At 35.6% G+C, this 25,975-nt stretch overlaps 1 protein-coding gene across 1 annotated transcript in view; it reads left to right on the forward strand.

Moving 5' to 3' along the window:
* The first annotated feature begins 3,665 nt into the window (after nt 1-3,665).
* Nucleotides 3,666-25,975, forward strand: part of LOC125656481 (plexin-B-like) — a 56,784-nt gene continuing 34,474 nt past the window's right edge. The window contains exons 1-10 of the mRNA XM_048887082.2: nt 3,666-3,754; nt 10,969-12,090; nt 13,449-13,643; nt 15,220-15,351; nt 18,059-18,159; nt 20,103-20,229; nt 20,481-20,652; nt 21,967-22,063; nt 22,295-22,403; nt 23,499-23,621. Coding sequence (XP_048743039.2) covers nt 10,984-12,090; nt 13,449-13,643; nt 15,220-15,351; nt 18,059-18,159; nt 20,103-20,229; nt 20,481-20,652; nt 21,967-22,063; nt 22,295-22,403; nt 23,499-23,621 — 2,163 coding nt within the window. The 5' untranslated portion in view covers nt 3,666-3,754; nt 10,969-10,983. The remainder of the gene's footprint in view (nt 3,755-10,968; nt 12,091-13,448; nt 13,644-15,219; nt 15,352-18,058; nt 18,160-20,102; nt 20,230-20,480; nt 20,653-21,966; nt 22,064-22,294; nt 22,404-23,498; nt 23,622-25,975) is intronic.

The raw sequence follows: 25,975 nt of genomic DNA on the forward strand, positions 1-25,975 counted from the left end.
AGCAATCAATGGACCTCCATACTAAACTATCTGTACTGCCAATTTCCAATTCCCATCATTGACTAGCCGAAACAGGCCAGTATTTGACTGCTGTTTTCCTTGATCATGCTCAGTATTTGTCATGACTTTGCAGGCTAATGTCTTGTATGAACATTGTTATGATTGACCTTTTCCCATTGGAACAGGCCAGTATATGTGACTGCTGTTTCTTATGTCCCATAAAAACTATTGTAGGCCAGTGTATGACTTCTTCATGGTTTTTATAATGTTATACTGTACATTTTACATTTAGAATTGCCCCCAACTCACAATATTTACATGTTACAATATACTCAATGTTTCTTGATTTTACTGTGTTTGTATATATTTTAAAAATATATTGTCTTTAAAATGCACAGACCAGTATTTGACTGATGTGCTTCTTATTAATTGTCTCTGTGAAACATTTAAGTCTCTAAAATTACAATATCTATGAAATCTCAACTTTCAATCCCGATACAATTACTTCTGGCTATTCTTGGGTGGCACAGCAACTAACATGCTTAAGCTTGTTTGTTGCTTTGTGGCCTTTTTTATGCACCACCTTTTTGATATTTAGTAGTATTCTTAACATATATCTATTGGCTGGGCTACTTTTGTCATGTCATGTGATTAGTCATATTTGTGTCATGTGACTAGTCAGCATGTTTTTGGTTGTATGTTTTACACTTTAACTAGTCAATTTGTAGTATTGCTATATTTTGTTTTTTAAGCCCAGCCAATTAATTGTCATGTAAATGTAGTTTAGTTTTTGTCATTTGTTAGATTTAATAAATGACATTGTCTCATGATTTGAGTCCTTTTCTTCATTGATATGAAATATGCAGTATATGAAATTTGATCAAAAACAAGCTGCGATTAGCCAGAATTATTTTCCTATTATTGCAGAAAATTTGTGGATATAAATTGGTATTATTAAGATAACTTGATTATCTATGGCTTGATTAAGTTTGTTTATATTTAGCAAGAAATTACAGGGCGGGGGCAGTTATTGTCTAAAGATATCAGTGGTTGGGGCAATAATGTGATTGAGAATTTGTAGAATGTGTATAATTAAATCCTGTTTACAGCCAGATAGAAAAAAGAAATGTTAGGCATCGGAAAAGTCTTGAATTAATTTCTGAGCTCACCAATATTTTCTTTGTAATATTATTTCTCGTGCGTGTTGTATATATAATACTAGTGATTCAAGTAATAGAAAAATGTTACTAACAGTTATAAATGAATCATTGGGAGCGATGTACTGAATAATCAAGACATATACCTGTCTTACTGGGCTGATGAGTTCTGCACATAGTGGTATATTATAAAAATATTTAATAAATTTAGGTATTTGGCTGCACAAGTCTGAGTTTTAAGGGTATCTCTCAATGCATGGTCTATTCCTGTTCCCGCCAACACGTGATGTGTTACTAGTCACCAGAAACTCGAGATGCTGTTCCTGATATATAGTTGAAGTTAAAAAGCCATTTCTCTGAAGCACATGTACAGTTAACAATAGATAAAGCAGTACACAGTGTAACGATTTTTACCTTGTAAGCATTCCTCATGTTTGGCTCTTTATTAAGGATTCTCTTTTTATAGGCTTCACTGTACATCATATAATAAAGTTTGTGTTACATTTACTCCCTCAAGTCCAGCCATCTTTACTATCACCTGATACAGGGCCAGCTTTTGTGCAATATGAATTATTGCCGATTGCATGCAAAATTATCCGGATCATCAAGGACTCATAGTGGACAAAGAACATTGCAAAGTGATATAATTTTATTTCTGCAACTTGATTATTTGGACAACAGTTGGCTGCAGAATTATTCGGAATCATAAAGGACTCTGAATGGACACATAACATTAAAAAAATTATACTTTTAATATTTTCATTCCTGAATGAATTCAAAATCAACATGTATTGATAAAATATACTTAGTAAAACAATAACAATCAGTATAGTGCATTTTTTATTTATACTAAACTATTTGACACACAAGTTTTATTTTATTCATACGGGATTTACAAAAATTAATAATAAATGAAGAAATGATATTAAAATAAAGAAGAAAAAAAAACATACCCGAGTGCATAATTTCCGGAGATATGAACATGTAGAGCATTGTACTTAACAGCCACTCAAGAAAATGTTGAAAAAGTATTACGGTTAAATAAACAGTTATCAATATTTGATATACTGTTTATGCATCACATGCACATATTTATCTTGGTTGATATTGGCTCGTAGACTGCTGGTATGTGGATTTTATCCTTTCTTTAACCCTCTCGACGTAAATATTCCCCTGGCTATTATGTAACACAGTTCAACTTTTTTATAAGCCAACTGTCCTCTTAAGGATAATAAGCTGGAATGTTCAAGGACACACCTTGTGGTAATTGATCACAGATGGTTAACACCTAAACCGTTTTCCAGCCGTGGGTTTTACAGGAATTTTGCTGTGGAACACATGTTGATCCTGTATTCAAAGTTGAAAAATAAGTGATTGCACCATTCGGTGTTGCACAAGTCACTGCTTTGACGGTACTTGCAGGAGGTGTATACCATGGCCTGGGTATCAAGGTGTCTTGGAATATTTCAAGAGATTTATAGTCTCAATGGCATCGATCCATCTAACCTAATTAAAAAATCGGAAGAAAAATAATTTTCATGCAATACGTTTCTCTTTATCTCAAGGAAGTTTAAGTTAAAACCACATTCTTGAATTTAGTATAAACTAAGATTTTTCGATACACAAAACTGTGTTTATACAATTTGAAACTGGTTTAGGGAGAGAAGATAGAAAAATGCAATGCGGATGGAGAAGGTTTGTTTAATAGTAATATTCCCAGTAAACCATCAACACAGTGGTGCGAACTTTAAAACATAACGTATCATGTTATCAAATTATACCCCCCCCCACCACCAAAAGTACCAACCGAATCTCAATGAATCCACTTTCTAAAACAATAATCTAATTTGTTTATAATATTAAATGCTATCATTTCTTTTTGAGAATTGTGTAAATATTACATTTATCAAGGTCTAGTTGCAATGATATAGCCCTCTCCTAGTTTTTTTTTTACTCTGACCCCCTCCCACTTTTAAAGGTGAGACTGCATGTGACGTATAACTGTGTACATCTTGATTTGTGGATTGTAAATAAATAAATGTAAATCTATTTAGATCTACTTGAGCGTATATATAACTAAAGACTGATGATCGGTATTAAGACCCTAGGTGTGGTAACAAACAAAACCAAGATATTCATTATTTAATGGACATCAAGTTTGCTATCGGTATTTGAATGCATTTATACGGACGTATAGGACCTGCACAATTTCCTCATAATGTCCACTTCTTTGCATCGACACCCCCCCCCCCCCAAAAAAAAACAAAAACAACTGCTTCATGCAAACTGTAAAGGTTTGTTTGTCATTGGAAGTACACAAATCTCGCGTCATCTCGTTCACGAGCTTACAACCCCTATAGTAAAGAGATGTTATGTAGCGACGTGTTGAATACAGTTGGACTATTATGAACAAGGAAGTGGCTTGTAGTTTCCCAGTAGTTTTGATTTAAACTCGGGAAGAATCATTTAAATCCGGAAGAAACAAACACCAGCGCCATTCACGTAAGTACATTCCCAACAGGAAAAAGACTGTGGTACATTCAAAACTATAGATTTATCAGTTTTGAAGTTAAAGGAAACAAACCGTGTTGTATAAGGTTAGCTTTGAAATTTGTCCAGTTAAATGTCACTTACGATAGATTTTATTAATCATTATAGTAGATATAAAACTGATGCATGTCATAATCTCTTCAAAACTGATCTTAAGAAATTCATTGGACATCACTATTCAGGCAAATTAGGTAATACGCGCCATATTTGCTTGCATTTTATTCAATTATGTTATCGGGTCAAATGCTGTCTGACGTGTTTCATGCCAATTGTTAGATCATTTTTTACACACTAATTTTGACTGCTGATTACTCCAGTTATAGAGGTCACGGCGGGAGCGACCAGTCAACAGGGGATGCTTACTCCTCCTAGACACCCGATCCCACCTCTGGTATATCCTGGGGTCCGTGTTTGCCCAACTCTCTATTTTGTATTCCTTGTGGAATTTATGAAATTGATCACTGTTCGTTATCTTCGCCTTTCTTGTATAGAAATTATGAGATTAATCACTGTTCGTTATCTTCGCCTTTCTTTTATATATGATAACGAACAGTGATCAATCTCATTACTCCTAAAACGAATACAAAATTAAAAGTAGGGAAAACACATCAGAGGTAGTGGTTATAACACTGGGTTCTCGCCGTTGCAGCCCGAGTTCGATCCTCAGGATCCTCAGGATTGGCTGTGATTGTAAGGTGATCCTCCTCTCTTCGCACACTGATTTTGAGCTGATAACTCCGTTTACCTGATCAAGATATACAATGTAGGGCTCACGATGGGTATGACCGGTTGACAAGGGATGCTTAATTCTCCTAGGTACCTGCTTCATCCTAGCTGTGGGTTTCCAATATGCTATTCATCAGTGGTAACTTTAACGTATGAGACACGTGTGGCTAGCAAAAATGTATCCCGTATAAAGATATTTAAAGTGGCGCTGGTCACAGGAGGTTTGCTCATTCTCTCTTCCTCCAATGAATTCAGCCTTATAATGTTTTCTCCTTCTAGGCACCTCATCCCACCTCTGGTATACCCAGGGTTTCCTGTTTGCCCATTTTTTACTTTTGTATTGCTTATAGGAATTATGAGATTGATCACTGTTCGTTATCTTCACATTTCTTCCAAACACAAAGCAGCAAATATTCCATTACACCACCTTAATGTCGGAGAACACAACATATCTGTTGCATCGTGTGTCAAACATTCAATCCTTATCTCACTTTTGAGAACCATGCGTCATCTATGATGAAGAGATGCTACTTTCACATTTGCTATGTTGGTCGAATTCGCCATTTCATAACTCAGAAGCGTGAAAAGTGAAGATAACAAACAGCGATCAATCTCATAACTCCTATAAACGAGTTGGGCAAACACGGACCCCTGGATATACAGTACCCGCAACGTTATATTTGACATTCCTATCGTGTTATATCGTGCGTGTATCCTATCGTATCGTCTTTTGCGTTTATCAGGTTTTCCATTTTCTATCTTGGTTTGCGTTTATCAGGTCTATCGTATTTTGGATAAGGTTTTCCGTTTATCGTGAGAATCAGTTATTGTGTAGCTTCGGAAACTATTGGGATCGTATATTAAATCTAATGGGAAAGTACGATACCCTCCGAAAGTTTTATTCGTGTTCTTAAAGAAGCTATTTTAGGAATCGAGGAAAAAACTACATTTGAAGGAGAACTGGCGATTGTAAGGCAGAAGAAGAGCTCCAGAGAGGTTGATAATTTATTACAATTTCATTCTAAGTAGTCTGGAAAGTAGGCAGTTGTTTCCCGAGCAAACTGAGGACAGTAAATCTGAAAGCTCCTTCATCTGAAGTTCACGAGCAGTTGCTTGTCTAGAAATAATTATTTATAATTAACTCTAACAGAGAAATAGGAAGTTCCGAATTGAAAGAAAAAATAAGTAAATCACATTGTTTATGAAATATATTTTAATGAAGGCTTTCTTCTTTCGATTTTTTACTACCTGTATTTTACTTATGTACCAACTACTGAACTAGTGCGCGTCTTTATATCTGATTTCGTGTATCACTCGTGTTTTCACAGCAAACATTCTCAAGGACATTGTATTTCACACAATTAGAAGATTAAGTTTTAAAAGGGTGCAAGGTTGTTGCATCTCCCAAAAGTCTGCTCACCTGAGTACGACTCAGCTGTCATCGTTGTTTCTTTTTACTTGTACATGTACCGAGTGCCAGTACTTGTACGGATAGATACTGGAAATTTATTACATGTACCGCGTGCCAGTACTTGTACGGGTAGATACTGGAAATTTATTACATGTACCGCGTGCCAGTACTTGTACGGGTAGATACTGGAAATTTATTACATGTACCGCGTGCCAGTACTTGTACGGGTAGATACTGGAAATTTATTACATGTACCGCGTGCCAGTACTTGTACGGGTAGATACTGGAAATTTATTACATGTACCGCGTGCCAGTACTTGTACGGGTAGATACTGGAAATTTATTACATGTACCGCGTGCCAGTACTTGTACGGGTAGATACTGGAAATTTATTACATGTACCGCGTGCCAGTACTTGTACGGGTAGATACTGGAAATTTATTACATGTACCGCGTGCCAGTACTTGTACGGGTAGATACTGGAAATTTCTTACATGTACCGAGTGCCAGTACTTGTACGGGTAGATACTGGAAATTTATTACATGTACCGCGTGCCAGTACTTGTACGGGTAGATACTGGAAATTTATTACATGTACCGAGTGCCAGTACTTGTACGGGTAGATACTGGAAATTTATTACATGTACCGAGTGCCAGTACTTGTACGGGTAGATACTGGAAATTTATTACATGGGTTATATGCCGGTTTTGGTGATTATTTGAATTTCTTACATACTAAACAAAAATTTTGAAGCGTTTCAAAAGTGCGAATTTAAGAACAGCTAGCTTTTTATTTATTTTTGTTATTAAGATATCAATTTAAATAAATGTTCCCATCACTCATGACTATCAAATATCACCCATAGTTTAGGAATATCTAACGTATGAAGATTTGGTGTGGGTGCAATGGATTTTCTAAGAGGCAATTACATGTAATTGTAACTGTTAAATTTTTGGGGAATTTAGGGTTTGATGCAAAATACACCCCCCCCCTTCTCGCTACACTCAAAATATTACTTGGTTTTATTTCACATTCAAGATAGTATACATTAGAATATGAGATCTAAGTACGATATCACTACATTACATTACATTAAGTTAATTTCCTGTATAATTTATACATAAAAAAATAATGTGAATACATGTATGTAAGGTGAAGATAACGAACAGTGATCAATCTCACGTATGTACATTTTAGAATCATTGGCTGAGAAAATTCATATAGATATCAAGTAATCAAGTAAATAGTGATAAACCAAACAATACGGCCATGATAAAAGAAATTATCTACAATGGTTTTTTTTTTTGAGTCAATAGACTGTCTCATTCTAATGCCATAATCTTATTTTATAAACGATATTCAAATTCTTCCGATCATTTCAAAGAAATTCCAATATACACATGTAATGCCATTTATAATTTTTTTTTATTGCAAGTCTAGAGTTTTGTTTTTACGAAGACAGAGACGCGGTTGGAATTTGCTTTTGGCATGTACATGTAAAATGGATCCTATGTGTACGCTCCTATTAACATACTCCAACGCTTACTGGTGACACAGAAAGAGAGACACAGAGAGAGAATTATCCAAACTTGAATATCTTTACTGTTTGCATTTTGCATTAAAACCTCTCTCTCTCTCTCTCTCTCTCTCTCTCTCTCTCTCTCTCTCCTAATCAATCAAATATTGTTGGCGTTATAATTTTACACTCCTGTAGATCCTCCAATTGGGCGTATATTTGTATCAATTTACACGTACGAGTATTAGGAGGAAGCGACCTAGTTTCGTTAATTAATGTACGAGGTAAAAAAGAAAAGGGGGGATGTAAATAAGGTGGGAAAGATGGCTAGGTCGTTGATTAACATACGTTTTGCAAACAGGGTAGGGGCTTTATCATACACACCTCGGTTCCAACATCTACATTACGCAGTCAACAAAATTAAAAAAGAACCTAGCATTTTAAAACTATTTAAACGGATGGGTGATCCAGTTTTCACAGCCGTGTTTATTGTCTGCATATCTGAACTAAAAACCTTCATGTATAAATGCCCCAAAATCATCAACTCAAAATTCAAATTAATAAACGTGTTTTCAACTTGCAGTATTTCCACTGGCAATAATTTCATTTGCTAATGTTTATATGCTTACTTGTATGATGATTTTTTTTAATTGTACTTGTGGTGAACGTTTCATGTTGAAGTCAGTCAATGCTCATATTAAATTAAACTTCTCAGATGCGACAGAAAATTGCTCTTTGAAAAATACACCGTTTATTACAGCAATTACAGGAAAGAAATATTTTTGAAAATAATAAAACATGCATGCATTACCTTCCAATTAGAAATTTCTTTTGGATATACGTGTTAGGTAAGTAATGAATATTGAAATCCTTTAATATTAAAATCAACATAAAATAATTATATTGTAACTGTCAAATTTTCGTTCTGTCTAATTTGCTTCTAAATTTACAACTTTTCTTTGAGATTTTCCGTTTACCCCGAAGATCGTTTATCGTGTTTTGCGTTTATCGTTAAGATCATTTACCGTGTTTTGCGTTTATCAGGTTTACCGTTTATCCTATCGTATTGTGCGTGTATCCTATCGCATCGTGCGTGTATCCTATCCTATCGTGCGTGTATCGTGTTCTATCGTGTATCATGTCAAGAATAACGTCGCAGGCACTGTACCAGAAGTGGGATCAGTTGCCTAGGAGGAGAAAGCATCCCCTGTCCACCGGTCACACCCGCCATGAGCACTATATTTTGATCAAGTAAACGGAGTTATCCGTAGTCATAAACAGTTGCGCCAAGATAGGCCTAACAATCGGTATGATTAAACTTTTTGCTGTTTTCCACCACACTCAACAATTTTTCAGTTATCTGGTGGCGCCCAGGTTTTATTGGTGGAAGAAAGAAGCCAGATACAATTTACCTGGGAAGAGACCACCGACCTTCCAAAAGTAAACTGGGACATTTTCTCACTTACCAGCGCGAGCGGGATTCGAACCCGCGCCAACCAGAAGTGAGAGTCAGACAGCATTGGACCCAATGATAGGCTGTATCGGCAAACTAGATTGTTATATCGACCATAGAATTTGCCAAATGCTGACTTTAAACGAGACTGTTGAAACCCCTGCACCATCAACTCGTTTGGCAGTATCCTGCCTCGATTTCAAAACTGATCAAACACAGAACAAGCTCTTGCGTGTCGAATCAGGTGAGATAAACACCATTTGCAGATGATAATGGAATATTGCTACATGGAGAAGCTGAAATCATCCCGTTTATCATAAAGTAGAGTTGTTAGTTTGCCGTTGATATCTATTGTCAATAAAATATCTAAGTATGAAACAGAAGTGGACGACTCTATGGTGTCTTTTATTTCGAGTTCACAGGGATATATTAAATCGACGTATGAATGAAAATTAGCATTGTTAATAAACGTCGTCGATATATCTAAATGTTGTATTGAAAGCCACAGCAAGATATTTTGTTTTAGAGGTTTTTGAATGAATTCTGCTTAATAGGAATATAAAAACAGGTCATTCGCCATGTCATAAGTACAGAAGGGTGTAAGACTCTTGTCAATGCACTCGTTACATAAAAACTCGATTATGCAAACTCTCTTCTCAACAAGACCACATTGGACCGCTTGCAGAATGTTCAGAACACCACAGCCAGACTTTAATCAAGGACAATGAAGCGGGATATTTCACTAGTCTTGGCGCAGCTGCATTGGCTTCCTGTGTAGTATCATCCACAATACAACAATATTGGTGTTTATCTTCTGCGGCCTGACGGGATGTGTTCCCTAATATGTACAAGAACTCACTGACGCTGCAACCCGATCACTAAGATCTGCGACTAATTGTGCCAAATATTCGCACACAGTCTTGTTGAGGACGCACGTTCAGTGGCACTGCAGCCGGTTTATGGAATGACCTCCCGAAACATGTTAAAGCTGCCAAAACCATAACCGTTTGTATGAAACTGTTAAAAACGCAGTTTTTAAATATTGCTTTCCATGACATTTAAGCTTTTGAGATAGCACACGTTTTTCTTAATGACAATTTTAATGCTAATCTAAACAATCTTAATGCTTTATTTCGTTGGTGTTTATAATTTCCAAAATACATTGTATTATCTTCAAAATGTCGCCATTGGTTTCCATGTATATTTATATATTTTTGATTAATATGTACATTTTGATTTTTTTCTTTACTTTGTAATGTACGTTCATATCATACCCTATTGTTCAGCGTTTTGGGAGTAATTCTTATTACATAAGGCGTTCTATAAATGTTATTTTTTTTCATTATTAATATAAGTAAGATTGTGACGTGATCACCCACTTGACACGTGGGGTTCATCCGGGTACTCTGGTTTCATCCCATAATGACCCATTCTCAAAAATATCCCAGTCAACGAGAATTATTAATATAAGTTTTAAAACTTCTTCGGTAATCGTCGTAAATATAGTTTGAAAAATAGTAATTTGAGGTATAATGCATATTTTTGTATTAGTTATGAACTAAAGTATGAATCTAGGCTATAATCAGACATGTTGAGATTTACCATGTTAAAACAAACGAATAAAATCTCCATTTTACAAATGTTTTGCATGAAATGGTGAAGATAGCAAACAGTGATCAATCTCATAAATCCTGTAAGGAATACAAAATAAAGAGTTAGTTTAACACGGATCCCTGGGCATGACGGAGGGGGGATCAGTTGCCTAGGAGGAGTAAACATCCCCTGTCGACCAGGTACACCCGCCGTGAGCCCTATATCATGATCAGGTAAACGGATTAATCTGTAGTCAGAATAAGTGTGCCACGAACGGCTTAACAATTGACACGAAACACGTTAGACAGCATTTTACGGAATGAAATATTTATCATTTTCCTTCTTTTCTTGATCAAGCAGACGAAGTAATCCGTACTCAGAATCAGCTTAACAATTGGTATGGAACATTGAACTATAATACACACCAGATAACAATTTGAAAATCGAGGATACGCTTATATATAACACGAATCCCTCACCATACAGGATCTAAATGCAAACTCCAATGACCATAAACATTTAAGATCAATTCACTGCTTCATGTATTATCATCTCTTTCAGTTGGGATAGAATTCAATGAGGAAGACAGGACTCACAAGTATGACGTGGCTGGTGTACCTTTGTGTTCTGTGGGCTTGCTCAAATGCCACACATACTGTCGTGTTGGTTACCGAAGGCAGGGGAAGCCTCAGTCACATGGTACTGGGCAACAACACACTGTTCATCGGAGCCACAAACTACATCTATGGACTTGATCTAGACCTAGAGATGCAGACGGTGGTTACTACTGGTCCTCAGAACGATTCACAAAAATGTGGAATTAGATCAAGTAGTTGTTCATTCTTTTGGTCATTGTTGCCGACGGATAACCACAACAGGATTCTGTTGCTATATTCAGACAAACTTGTGGTTTGTGGAAGTGTTTTCCAAGGGAAATGCGAGATCAGGAATGCTAAGAACATCAGTGAAATTTTGCTAACTGGTGACAGGGCCGTGGCTTCCAATGAATTAGATGTGAACACGATAGCATTTGTTACAAAAGTTCTTAACAGCAACACAGGTAATATGGAAGCTATGCTTTATGTGGCAACTGAATTCACAAGGTTCTCAAGCACAAGAAACAGTATCGAATTTAATCACAGGAAATTTCATCCCCTTGTCAGTATTCGACTTTTAGAAGACTTGTCAGTTCGAGGGAGTATTGAATTTAAAACTGACAATAAATACATGAAGCCAGGTCTGATATTGTATGTGACTGGATTTGTTTCAAGACGTTACAACTACATACTCTTTAATGAAAAGGATACACTAGATCGTACTTCTTCAAAACTTGTGCATATGTGTAGAAAAGATGACAGTTTGAATACTTTTCTTGAGATGCCTATAACATGCAAATCAAATGAAAAGACTTTCAACGTTTTAAAAAGTGCACAGGTATTCAGACCGGGACATAATTTGTTCAAGTCATTGCAGAAGCAGTTTCCTGATTTGACCTCCGACGATGAAGTATTGGTAGGACTTTTCAGTCGGATTAAGAACAACAGCTCAGCCCTCTGTATATTCAGTATGCCAGAGGTGAGAAAGACTCTGCTTACTAATATGAAGAAGTGTTTGAATGGAAGCACAGCATTTTCAGCCAGAGAAAAATACAAAGATGGACTTGGATGTACAAAAGTTAATGTGGTAAGGAATATAATGAAACATATGTACATTATTACTTAAAGATTTAACTCTTTGGAATAGACTTGCATTGTACATATCTTAAGGGTAGCTTTTGACCCCTAACTTTCTGGAAATGCAGATGAAATGTAGTTTTGCAAGATTCAAAAGTTGTGTGACAGAATCATGGTAAAATGGAAGAGTTAAGGTAACGAACAGAGATCAATCTAATAAATCCTATATAGAATACAAAATAAAGAGAAAGGAAAATACAGACCCTTGGATACAACGGAGGCTGGATCAGCTGCCTACTGGAATAGGCACCGTATGTTGACCTTTCACACACGTCTTGAGTCCTATGTCAGCTAAACGAAGTAAATCATTATACCTGTATCTATGACAACTTTCGAACTGAAGCTTGTAATTGAACATCATGAATAAGGTGTTTTATCATATTTGGTATATCAATTTAAGTGTATTGGAATATGAAAAGGTGAAAATAACGAACAGTGATCAATCGCGTAACTCCTATAAGGAATACAAAATCAAGAGTTGAGTAAATACGCAGGTGATAATGGAATATTACTACATAGATATGGGAAGTTGACGATGGAGAAGCTGAAATCATCCCGTTTGTCATAAAGTTGAGTTGTTAGTTTGCCGTTAATATCTACTTTCAATAAAATGTCTAAGTATGAAGCAGAAGTAGAGGACTCTTTGGTGTCTTTTCTTTCGAGTTCACAGGGATATATCGAATCGACGTATGAATGAAAGTTGTTATTACTAATAGATAAAACGTCATCGATATATCTAAATGTCGAATTCAAGGCCACAGGAAGAATTGTTTTTCTTCTCACGTAGAAGTTTTTGAATATATTTTGCTTCATATGAATATAAAAACGGGTCAGCTAGCAAAGGAGCACAATTCGTGCCCATGGGAATTCCAACAGAATGTTGGAAGTCTTGATCACGAAAGACCAAAACATATTGTCAATGAGGAACTCTGGCATATTTTTTTTATTTTAAGTTCAGGGTACTTGTGCATAGAATCAGTGATGTTTAACAAAATAATTTTTTGGATGACTGATCACTAGATATGAATATTTCCGTTTTTGCTGAAAAAGCAACTCTCTATGATGTCAAAAAGTCTAGTCTTTAATTCGTTGTGGGGAATGGTCGTGTAAAGTGTCGAAAAGTGAAACGTTTTGATGTTGATTTGAGAAAAGTTTTGCGATTTCAATTTTACTTAAAGTTCTTTAGAATTTTATAGAATCCACATTATATTTTCACAGTTATATTATTTTCTCCCTAGGCATCATCAACTCTTCAGCGTCTTGTGGGTTTTTGAAAAGATTATGTCATGTTTGTTAACGAAATTGTAGGAGTTATCTGACGATGAGTTGCTGTGTTCAAACACCTTAAATGTGATTATCGCTGGGGGGATTCCTCTAGTTTCTACCCCAGTCATACAGTTTCCAGTGACGAATGGTCTGCATAACTTTGTTTCCTTGGCTTTGACAGTGACAACAGAATTCTCAGTGGCATTCTTAGGAAGCTCCACAGGACAAATTAGAAAGGTAACATTAGACACCGCATAAAACTATAATGTCACAAGCGATGTTTGATTTTTTAGCAGTCAGAAAAACGCAAATACGTAGTCAAGTTAAACTAATTTAAGCAACATAGAACATTTCAAGGTCACCATAGTTTTATTAAATGCAACATTTGTTGTTGACATTGACCTTGATTGACGTCTGTCACCTACACAGGATTCCAGACGTTCTATTTTTAGAACGATATTTGTTAAAGTTCGATATAAAGATGATATTATACTTGTTCTGTCCAGCCGTGCATTCTAGAAATGAACTGTCTGGAAATTTGTTTCAGACAAATAGCATGTGGGTTTTCTCTTAACAAGCAGTTAACAACCACTCTACAAACATTCTACAATTACTCTACAGAAATTTGGAGTATACCTGAGGACTGACTAATTAACTGCTAATTCGTGGCAGTGGAATTTAAACAGCTGTTTTGTGACAACTGAACATCCTCGTGCATAGAACAAACATTACACACGGTTTTTTTAAAGTATACTATAAATGAGTGATTTTTTACTTGATATTTTTCCCGTAAATAAATTATTAAATCATCGTAGCTTTGGTGATGTTTTCTGCTGGTCACGATACGGGTTATTCTGACCCATAACACAAGCGTTGCTTGTGAGTTATAAAATGAAAAAGACATAAGACTTCCAATGTCGAAGCTTATAATGAGAGATCCTTCGTTTCGTTATTTATTTACGTCCCTTCGAGAATTTTTTATTCATTATTAGCTGTAGATGATGTGCCACTAATATAAATCGCTGCACCGAACGTTCTTCATCATGTTGACTGTTTCAGCAACACATGTGGATGTCTTTTTATCTGACAAACACAAAACTCGCACATTGGAATTCGGTTTGGCAAAGAAGCAGTCTCTAACTAGTTGTACATCATACGAGCGGGATTCAAACCCAAAATCTTCCGGTCACGAAGCTAACGCTCCACAGTGCAAAGTTTGGGTCACTAGGAGAGAAGACTGGAGTTTGAGATTGGATGCTTTACAATATTGTTAAGAAATGTGCACAGCATGATTTGACGTCTACGAATAACGTCGCGATCTTAAATGCTCGCGCAGCATAAGATATAAACAGCATACAATTTAGCACAATGACATTCAGCTATTTATTATTATGAGCCCCCCCCCCTCCCTGCGGGGAGTGAAGGGCGGTCAGAAGACGTATATTGTTTACATGTAGGAATTACCGGTCGAAATTATAAAATTTGCAATATCAGAAGATAGAATATATCTAGATTACATTTGGTCAAAAGAATACGCAAACATCATGAGACATGACGGGCTTGTAGAAATACAATGGTAAGTGTATTTGATTAAATGCACACCGTGTGGTACTAGCTGCAGAGAAATAGGAAATTGGGTTTCAAATTATTTGTCAGACTGGCATACCTTCAACCCAAGAAGAAAATACAAAAACAAAAGCTGATAATGCACTGTGGTGCATGCTGATGTTAAGAATCTACTGAAACAATTTATTTTAAAGTTTCAGCACCTATGAGTACGAAATGTAACAGCAAGATTCTCTTATTCATTCAGGTCATACTGCATTCATCTGTAGAAGCAGATTTATATGATTCACCTATTGTAGTGGACCGTGGTCGACCCATCAATCCGGACATGTTGTTTGATAGTTCACAAATGTTTCTTTATGTCATGAGTGACAGAAAAGTAAGTACTGCGAAGTATCAACAGGTCTTCCAATACAATTACTTAACATAGTATATTTATGCCCCCCTTCAAAGAAGAGGGGCATATTGGTTTGCACCTGTCAGTCTGTCGGTCGGTCTGTCGGTCGGTAGACCATATGTTGTCCGCTCAATATCTTGAGAACCATTCACTTGATGATAATGATATTTCATATGTGGGTTGGTTATGAGTAGAGGAGGACCCCTATTGTTTTTCAGGTCAAAAGGTCAAAGGTCAAGGGTCAATCTGCTCTGGACATAGGAATATAGTGTCCGCTCAATATCTTGAGAACCCTTTGCTTGAAAAACATCAAACTTAACACACTGGTACATCCTAAGGAGTATATGACCCCTATTGATTTTGAGGTCATATGGTCAAAGGTCAAGTGTCAAACTGGGCATAGGAATACACTGACCATTCAATGTCTAGAGAACCTTTGCTTGACAGACATCAAACTTGGTACATTGGTACATCTTCAGGAGAAGATGACCCCTATTGATTTCGAGGTCACATGTTTAAAGGTGAAGGGTCAAACTGGACATTAGAATATACTGTCCGCTCAATATCTTGAGAACCCTTTGCTTGACAGACATCAAACTTAGTACATTGGTATATCTTCAGGAGAAGATGACTCGTATTGATTTTGAGGTCACATGATCAAAGGTCAAGGGTCAAACTAGACATGGAAATATACTGTCTGCTCAGTATCTTGAGAACCCTTTTCTTGACATACATCAATCTTGGTACACTGATACGTCTTCAGGAGAAGTTGACCAGTATTGATTTTGATATCACATGGTCAAAGATCAAGGGTCAAACTGGACATGGGAATATACTGTCCGTTCAATATCTTGAGAACCCTTTGCTTGACAGACATCAAACTTAGTACATTGGTATATCTTCAGGAGAAGATGACTCGTATTGATTTTGAGGTCACATGATCAAAGGTCAAGGGTCAAACTAGACATGGAAATATACTGTCTGCTCAGTATCTTGAGAACCCTTTTCTTGACAGACATCAATTTTGGTACACTGATACGTCTTCAGGAGAAGTTGACCAGTATTGATTTTGATATCACATGGTCAAAGATCAAGGGTCAAACTGGACATGGGAATATACTGTCCGTTCAATATCTTGAGAACCCTTTGCTTGACAGACATCAAACTTAGTACACTGGTACATCTTCAGGAGAAAATGACCCTTATTGATTTTGAGGACACATGTTTAAAGGTCAAGGGTCAAACTAGACATGGAAATATACTGTCTGCTCAGTATCTTGAGAACCCTTTTCTTGACAGACATCAATCTTGGTACACTGATACGTCTTCATGAGAAGATGACCACTATTGATTTTGAGATCACATGGTCAAAGGTCAAGGGTCAAACTGGACATAGGAATATACTGTCCGTTCAATATCTTGAGAACCCTTTGCTTGACAGACATCAAACTTAGTACACTGGTACATCTTCAGGAGAAAATGACCCCTATTGATTTTGAGATCACATGTTTAAAGGTGAAGGGTGAAACTGGACATTGGAATATACTGTCTGCTCAATATCTTGAGAACCCTTTGCTTGACAGACATCAAACTTGGTACACTGATATCTCTTCAGGAGAAAATGACCCCTATTTTTTTTAGGTCACATGGTCAAAGGTCAAGGGTCAAACTGGACATATGAATATAATGTCCGTTCAATATCTTGAAAATCCTTTGCTTGACATACATCAATCTTGGTACACTGGTACATCTTCAGGACAATATGATCCCTATTGATTTTGAGGTCACATGGTCAAAGGTCAAGGGTCAACCTGGACATTGGAATATACTGTCCGCTCAATATCTTGAGAACCCTTTGCTTGACAGACATCAAACTTAGTACAGTGGTGTATATTCAGGAGGAGATGACTATTATTGATTTTGAGGTCAAAAGTCAGTTGTTGAACTGGACATAGTAATATATTGTGTCCTATAGTTTAAGAAGTATTTGCTTGATTGACACCAAACTTGGTACACTGGTACAGCATAAGGAGTAGATGACCTCTATTGATTTTTAGGTCACATGGTCAAGTCACTCTTGACATAGGAAGATATTGTCTGCTCAATATTTTGAATTGATGATACTACTATCAATTAAATGATGTGTGTGTATAACCCTTTTCAATTTTGCACCATGGGGGGCATATGTGTTTTACAAACATCTCTTGTTTGAGGTTAGCTTTGTTTTTCTGCCATATGATAGCGACAAATGTTTTTCTTTTTGAGTTGAAAATATGATATAACCTAAATTGTAACGTGGATAAAAGAGCCTATCAAAACGAAAACATGAGTAGCGTTAAAATGCATCTAGATTTTTTGAAACTTGATGGTTCAAACGAATGGAGTATTGTATTGCACCTTGATTTTCCCTATTAATTGAAAGGGTGCTACACACGATTTAAGTCTGCGGGTGTCTACCTAGCTTAATGTTTTACGCATTTTCAAATATAAATACATTAATACCTTTCAATTTACTAAACTTAGATTATGTGTTCTATAGCTACAGCATGTATCTGGTAGAATTAGTATCATTTTTCTGTATGACATCATATACAGTAATACTGTGGTTCAGTAGTTGAGACGAGGGGTACGAAGTTAGTCCCTAAGATATTTATTAAATGTGTGTTTTTCCAGTAAGTGACCTTTTCAGGTAGCCAGGATACCAGTCCAGAACTGTCATCAGTACACCACATGTAATGCCTGTCTGCGGAGCAAAGACCCCTATTGCGGATGGTGTATCATGGAAAAGCGGTCAGTAATAACCACGATATGTTTATAGTCTTTTTGATAAGGAAATACATTTAATGTTTGAAAATAAACGCAGGTATGAACTGCAACGCTTCATGGCGATAAATTCATGAAACGCATCAACGTTTCGTGAATATTATGCCTGGGTGAAGCGCTGCAATTCATGCCCTCATTTATTTTCAGTCTTATAGAGTACATGTACTTTCTACTTTCATTTCTTACGGGATTTCCAACTGTTAGAAAATACGTACTATATTTGTCAAAATTCGTACACACATAGTTTACAACTGCAACGCATCCATGAGGAAATGGTTACCATTAGCATTTGTAACGATAACGTAGGTAAATACAATGGGATTGTTAATGTTATGAGAGGAATTGATATGGTCTATCTATTGTAGTAGCTGTTTTACAATGTCAGTATATTTCTCACACGTTTTGCTTAAAATGTGGTCTCATTCATGTTATATTGTTACTCTATCAAAGAACTTTCGCTTTCTTATGTGGTTATATATGTGTGGGGAATCTGATTGATTCACTACGAAATAACCGTAATGTGATGAAACTTGTTTTTAAAAACACAAAGTAGTAAACATAGTCATCGATATTTTCATAACAGGTACACCAGTATATGGCCATAAGTGAGTCATCATTTCATTTCTTCACTACATATTTTCTTAAAAACCCCATTTTATAATCATTTCTTGTGAGGTCAATATCAATCCCATTTTCATAATCTTTTTTCGATTTTGCAACATTGCTCAAATTTTCATTTCTTAGGATGCTAAGCAAGTTATGATACATTGATCATTGAGAATAATTTATGAAATAATCGAGGCAAAATTTCTAACCTCAAAATACTACAATTCCTTACCAAATCTGTGCCGTAAAATTTCAATTTCGTATGTGAAGGATGATATTACCAGAACGCCTACAGACAAACTTATTTTGAAATTATGTGAAGAAACCACCAACAATTTTGCATTTTATGATATTATATCTATGAAAATGAGCTTCAAATAACGTTACAACAAGCTTTTTCAAAAAGGCATTTTTCAATGAAATATATAGTGAAAAAATAAATGATGACTCACTTATGGCCAGATACTGTACCTGGGATGAGTAAGCATCCCCTGTCGACCGGTCACATCCATTGTTCACCCTATGTATTGATCAGGTAAACGAAGTAATGCGTAGTCAACATTCATATGTAGAGAACGACCTAACAATTGGAGTGAAACACGTCAGGTAGCATTGGACCCAATAAAAGGTTGTATTAGTAAATTAGATCGTTATAATGAACGTAGAATTTGCGAAATGGTGACCTAAAACAAGACTGTTGAAACTCCTGTTACTAACAAATCAACTTAATGACAAGTTTCTCCATTGTCAAATTCGCATATTTATGTAGCAATATTCCATAATCACTTGAATATGTTTTTTTTATGTCTCTCAATTACTTTGATACACAAGAAAATATTCTGTTGATAACCAGTTACTAAATAGAGACAGGCTAATGACAAATAATTTGATGCTAGACAGTGGTTTCAACATTGTCGTTTAAAGTCAACATTTTGCAATTTTCATTGTCATATAACAATTTAATTTACAAATATAACATTATCATAAGGTCGAATGCTGTCTGACGTGGTTCATACAACCCATATGCCTTTCTTTACCTAGTAACTTTGACTACGCTTTACTCCATCTACCTGATCAAGACATAGGGCTCACGACGTGTATGACTGGTGAACACCCCTCCTAGGCACCTGCTTCCACCTCTGATGTTCTCAGGGGTCGGTTTTTTCCCTTTTCTGTATTTTGTATTCTTTATAAGAACTATAATATTGATTACTGTTCATTATTTTCACTTCCACTTGATAAGCCACTCCGTCAAACATATAATTCTGCATTATCTCTATATCTATTGCTAAATTAATTTTCAGATGCAGTTTAAAAAGTCAGTGCTCTAATCCGACAACGGTCCGGTGGATAAATATCACGTGTCCAGAAAACTGTATTACTATTCTCAATGTATCCCCACCGATGATTCATGTCTCACAGAATACTACGGTAGATACATGTTTGCTAATAGTCACATCCACAATCAACTAATTGTACATAAGTTATTACAAAATATCTACCATGCAGACAACTCTCCTTTTAGTATATTTTTTTTCTTTTGCCAAATCTATCAATTCGCATACATGTACATACATTTCTCCCCCGATAAATATTGATCATGCGAAAATATAATATGAATTGATTGAAATGAAATGATTGAAATTTTTTAAAACCTTCCTTACTCTTACTTTCTTTTTCAGCTAAATCTAACGGTGTCCGGTCTTCCGAGAGGCTTCAATACATCATACAATTGTGCTTTTGATTTTCCAAACGGAATTATGAGAAAATCCCATCTCGTTCATGGGAAGTTCGGGGTGCAATGTAGAAACCCCAGCACCATCGATGTGATTCTGAATATCAGCGACACATTGGGTTAAAAATCTTATTCAACATCTATCTGTATAAGTATAAAACACAAACGCCATCTATAAGATAGATACCGATGACCGTTCTTTCATTACGATACCAATTCGTAACCGTATTTATAGAAATAAATATCTCCGAAACTGAATGTTTGAAGATTTTCTATTTGAAAGGTGTTTTAAATATTTTAATTCACGCTTCAATGAAAAAGTGACAATAACAAACAGTGATGAATTTTATAAATGCCATAAATGATACAAAATTGAGAGTGGGATCAGGTGGCTAGGAGTACTAGGCATTCGTATTCAAAATCAGTATGTAACGAACAGCCTAAAATTGTATGAAGCCCCCCCCCCCCCCCCCCCCCCCCCCCCCCCAGACAGCAGTCGATTTAATGTCAGGCCGTAATGCAAATTATATCATTATAACTGCACAGAATTTGCTAAATGCTCACTTTAAACAACACTGTTGAAACCACTCTAACATAAAGTTTATTGTCGGTCGTTGACTTAGGAATCAATCGGATACATAATACATTCTTGAAGAAAATGAGAAACATAAGCACCATATGTTGGTGAGGATGAATTATCGCTGAATAGATATGGAAAGCTGACAATGGAGGAATATCCCATTTGTCATACAGTTGAGTTGTTCGTTTACTGTTTACGCCTACTTTCAGTAAAATTTCAAATTATGAAACACATATTCATGTAATGACAGTTTAATGTTATGATAAATGGATTAATTAACTGACATTCCGACAAATAAGTTAATATTAGATTGGTTTCATGTTTCAAAAGTCTTAATCAACGTCAACATTTCCTACACTCTATGATTATGGTGATCGTATTTGCAAATACAACCTGTCATTAGTTTGAGTGATGCCTGGTATGTTATATGTCCATTGTTAGACCGTTCTTTATATGTTCATTTTAACTACGGATTACTCCGTTTACCTGATCAAGATATAGAACTCACACCGGGTCTGGCGAGTCAACAGGAGATGTTTACTCCTCCTAGAAACCTGATCCCAACTCTGGTGTTTCCATGGGTGTGTGTTTGCCCAAATATCCATTCTATATTCTCTATTGTATATATGGGATCGATCACTGTTTGTTATCTTCCCTTTTCCATCATAAATATATTCTAGATTTTCATTATGTATGACATTGTATGAAATTAGAAAGCTCCGTGATCCGATCAATTGTTTGGTATGTGCAGAAATTTTGAATCGTTGTCTTAACAATCAATATTAAAAAAAACAAGCACATTTTTCTCCCATATTATTCTATTAATGTTTTGATTTTTCCCATCTTGTTATAGGACATATCAACATTACCATGGGAATCGAATCCGTAGAAACCGGAAAAATCATTGTGTCAACGGCATACTTAATCTACAAGTGTAGCAGTTTCTCTAAGTAACCTTATCTACATTCACTAAATTCAAATTACCTATGTATGTGTTTTGTAAAGATAAGTGATTTAGAATCATTATTGACTTGCCGAATTCAGCATATTAGTTTGAAATGATATCTAATTTTATGCAACAAAGTCATTTCTAAACATTGAGGACCCCGAGCACCGAAATAAAATCATTGATAGATAATGAATATTTTGAATATTGTAAGTTAATGAGACTCATATTTCAGTTGTTCCCAATGTGTTGACAACGATTACTCGTGTGATTGGTGTGTCGCAGAGAACAAGTGTCAATACAACACAGATCCGTGTTCTGACGAGCGAGTCAGCAATCAAAGTGTATGTACTGATTACAAATCACAGTTATTTTGTTCTGCTACATATATAAGATACATATTTAATTTGGATGATGACAAGTAAATATTACGTTTATCAATATTCAGAATACGTACGCTTAAAACCACATATAGTACATCGTGGATTATTCTTGTTTAGTAATATACAACTGCATTTTTAGGACTATGTAAAACTTAAATACGGTACCAATTTTGATGCACCAGATGCGTATTTCGACAAATAATGTCTCTTCAGTGATGCTCAATCGAAATGTTTGAATTCGAAATAACAATGAAGTTATAGAGCTATTATAGGCAAAAACAGTGTGCCAAAAATTGGAGTCAAATTCGTCTAAGGATAAGAGCTATGCGTGAGTGAGATAATCCTTAATTTGGAAATGAATTTCTAAATTTTAAAACAGGAATTAAATATACATCCGTATTTCCAAGCTAGTAACGAAGTAGTTAGCTACTGTGGAACATATGTATGTCTTGTAAAGTCTAAAATTATGTGCTAATTTCTTTGTAAAATATTATCTAAAGTATCATGATATCAACTAAGCACTCCTTAACATCCAAACTCTATCACATAGCATATGTTGTCATCTGGTTTGGGGGCAATTTAATTGAATTGTTTTTAACTTTGTAGCAATTTAAAATGAACATGTTTAAAGTCAGCAAGTCGCAAATTCTATTGTTGTTATAATTATCTAGTTTGTCAATATAACCTATGTTTGAGTCAAATGTTGTCTGACGTGTTTTATACCGATTGTTAGACCGTTCTTGGCACACTTGATTTTGTCTACGGGTAACTCCGTTTAGCTGAACAAGACATAGGGTTCTCAGCGGGTATGACCGGTCAACAGGGGATCCTTACTTCTTCCTAGCACCGGATCCCACCTCTAGCATATACAGAGGTCCGTGTTTGCCCAATGGTCTAATTTGTACCCTTTACAGCAGTTATGAGATTGAGATTGACCACTGTTCGTTATCTTCACTTTTCATATTACAAGCTGACGAATTCAATACTTAGTCTTCGTGTCTTCAAAGTAATGACGTGTAAATATTTCTGTAAGGTTTCCATTTCCTTTTATTGAAGAGTGTTGGTAAACTACGTTTGTATCTTTGCCCTATGGTGGACAGAATCGAGACTGGACCGATATTTATTCCACAAGGTCAAATTAAAATAATTCTCATCCAAGGGAGGAATTTTCCAGTGCTGGTATGTACTGCCCAATTTTATCATTTAAATGCATGTGCTTATATATCTTGTTTTCCATGTACTTTGTCTTTGATCCAGCGAAAACACCCGTAATATATGCCACACTGTACAGCGCTTTAACTTTATGTGTATGAGTATGTTATGTTTCTTAAGCAGAAAAGATTAAGCTTATGGAGGCGCTTCTTGTTATATGTCATGTAAGAATATCCCTGCAATCTCAAAATGACATTCTATCAAAACAAAGTAAAGTATTTAATTCATTCTCAGCAACGCATAATCTTGTCTCATTTGGTTTTATGCACTGTTACTTACGTAAAAGAGATCAAATTATGCTTTATAGCAATGTTAAGTGGGTTGTATCATAATGTGAAGATTTTATATTCAGATTTTTTTCTGATGCATCCATTGGTGACATATGTCTTAAAAATATAATTTGAAAGTAAATGCTACTAGATGTTCATCAACAAGTGCCTTTAACAATGAACGGATTATTATGATAGATTATCCTTTCAAAATATCCTTTCATGTGATACTAATATTGCATAAATCTAAACATTCAAGCCTTATTATTGTTTTAAAAGTACTCTAGAATAAACAATTTGTACCTCTAAAAACAAATTAGTTTTCTAAAGATACATAGAAATCATCGTAGGAAATTTTCTTATTTTTAGTTTCAGTATACATGTAGTAAGAAAGAAAATATAACATTGTCGAAATGTCAGTATAGTAGGAAAGAAAAAAATGCCTAAGAATACTAACAAACTAGTTCATGGTACAAAGGGGTTCAACCTTTTTTTTTAAACTCAAAATTTTGCTTTCATAGTCATTAACAATATAATCTGTCATTAGGTCCATTGCTGTCTGACGTGTTTCATTCCAATTGCTAGACCGTTCTTTACACACTGATTTTGATTGCGGATTACTCCGTTTACCCCATTAAGACATAGACTCACGGCGGGTGTGACCGCTCGACTCCTTCTAGGCACCTTTTTCCACCTCTGGTATGTCCAAGGGTCCATTTCTGCCCAACTCATAATTTTGCATTCCTTATAGGAGTTATGAGATTGATCACTGTTCTTTATCTTCATTTTTTGATAACGCTCTCGGTCTTGGGAATTTTGACCTAAGAAGTAAGTTTTTATTTTTGATCATAATCTTTCAAACTTCGGGGTTATCCCCTGACAGATCCCTCATACATGATCAGTATTCACTTAGTATATTTTGAAATGAAACTCGAAATGCCATAGTCCGTGATGAATTTCTCACTTTGTCGCTCGATATATGTTCTTAAATAAATGTAAACAATACTGATACAATATTGGCTGACACGTCGCCCAGTATAAAAAGGGGTCAGTCTGTGGAGTATATAAGGGGCACAAGCTCTAACAAATTAGTTGGTGTCCATCAGATTATCCTTCGAGATATCAAAGATTTGTGTTATATCCAATCGTGAAATTGCCCGCTTTGGTACATTAACGAACATTCTTATACCCAAATTAAAGACTGTTCTGTTCCTTTTAAAGATATATTTTTGTTGATTCCTTTTCAGATCGAATGTGCATGATCTCTAAATGTCCTGTAAAAATTGTAAAACTTGTGATAAACTGATAACTAAAAATTCTTTTAGTACAGAAATGTAGTTATCTCACGGGACGTAATTTCTGTACCAAAACGTTTGATAATTTGACTTGTAAATCTTCTAACGTTGTGTACGCTATTGAGTGTAATATACATATGTATGTGGCTTTATTCATATACGAGAAACTAAGGGTTCGCCCACTAAAAGAATATCAGGGCACATCTTTCAAATAAATAATGGTGGTAACCATTTTCTTTACAAGCATTTTTAATTCGCCGGACCACTCCATCTTGTCCATGAATGAAGGGTTTTGGAAACAAATTACCAAATAATTCAACATTAAGTACCGCTTTTCGTAGACAAAGAAAAGATCACTGGATCAGGACTCTTGGTACTGGATTTGCATTTGGATGCGATAGCAATGTATATGATGGGAAATAGCGTGAATGTGATTGGACTCTTTCCAAATACTCAAAGACGGAAACACAGTCACGGACATCGTTCATATAAAAGACCAAGTATAAATGATGTCACGTTTGAATCACTTTTACCTTGCGTCAACAGACAATTAGGTCGACATCATATTCACACACAACTTTACTCTGTTCCATTGAGAGTTTTACGTACGTTATCTGAAGAAGTCACATCTAGTCTATACTTTGATTTTTCAACACCTAAATATAGACTGAATTATGATTATGGATGTTGCCAATCACAGGCCCTTAATTTAAACCAGCACGGGTCATGGATGATATTCCTTTCGAATCATGCTGCC

This window comes from Ostrea edulis, chromosome 7 (assembly GCF_947568905.1).
Source record: "Ostrea edulis chromosome 7, xbOstEdul1.1, whole genome shotgun sequence".
Lineage (NCBI taxonomy): Eukaryota > Metazoa > Mollusca > Bivalvia > Ostreida > Ostreidae > Ostrea > Ostrea edulis.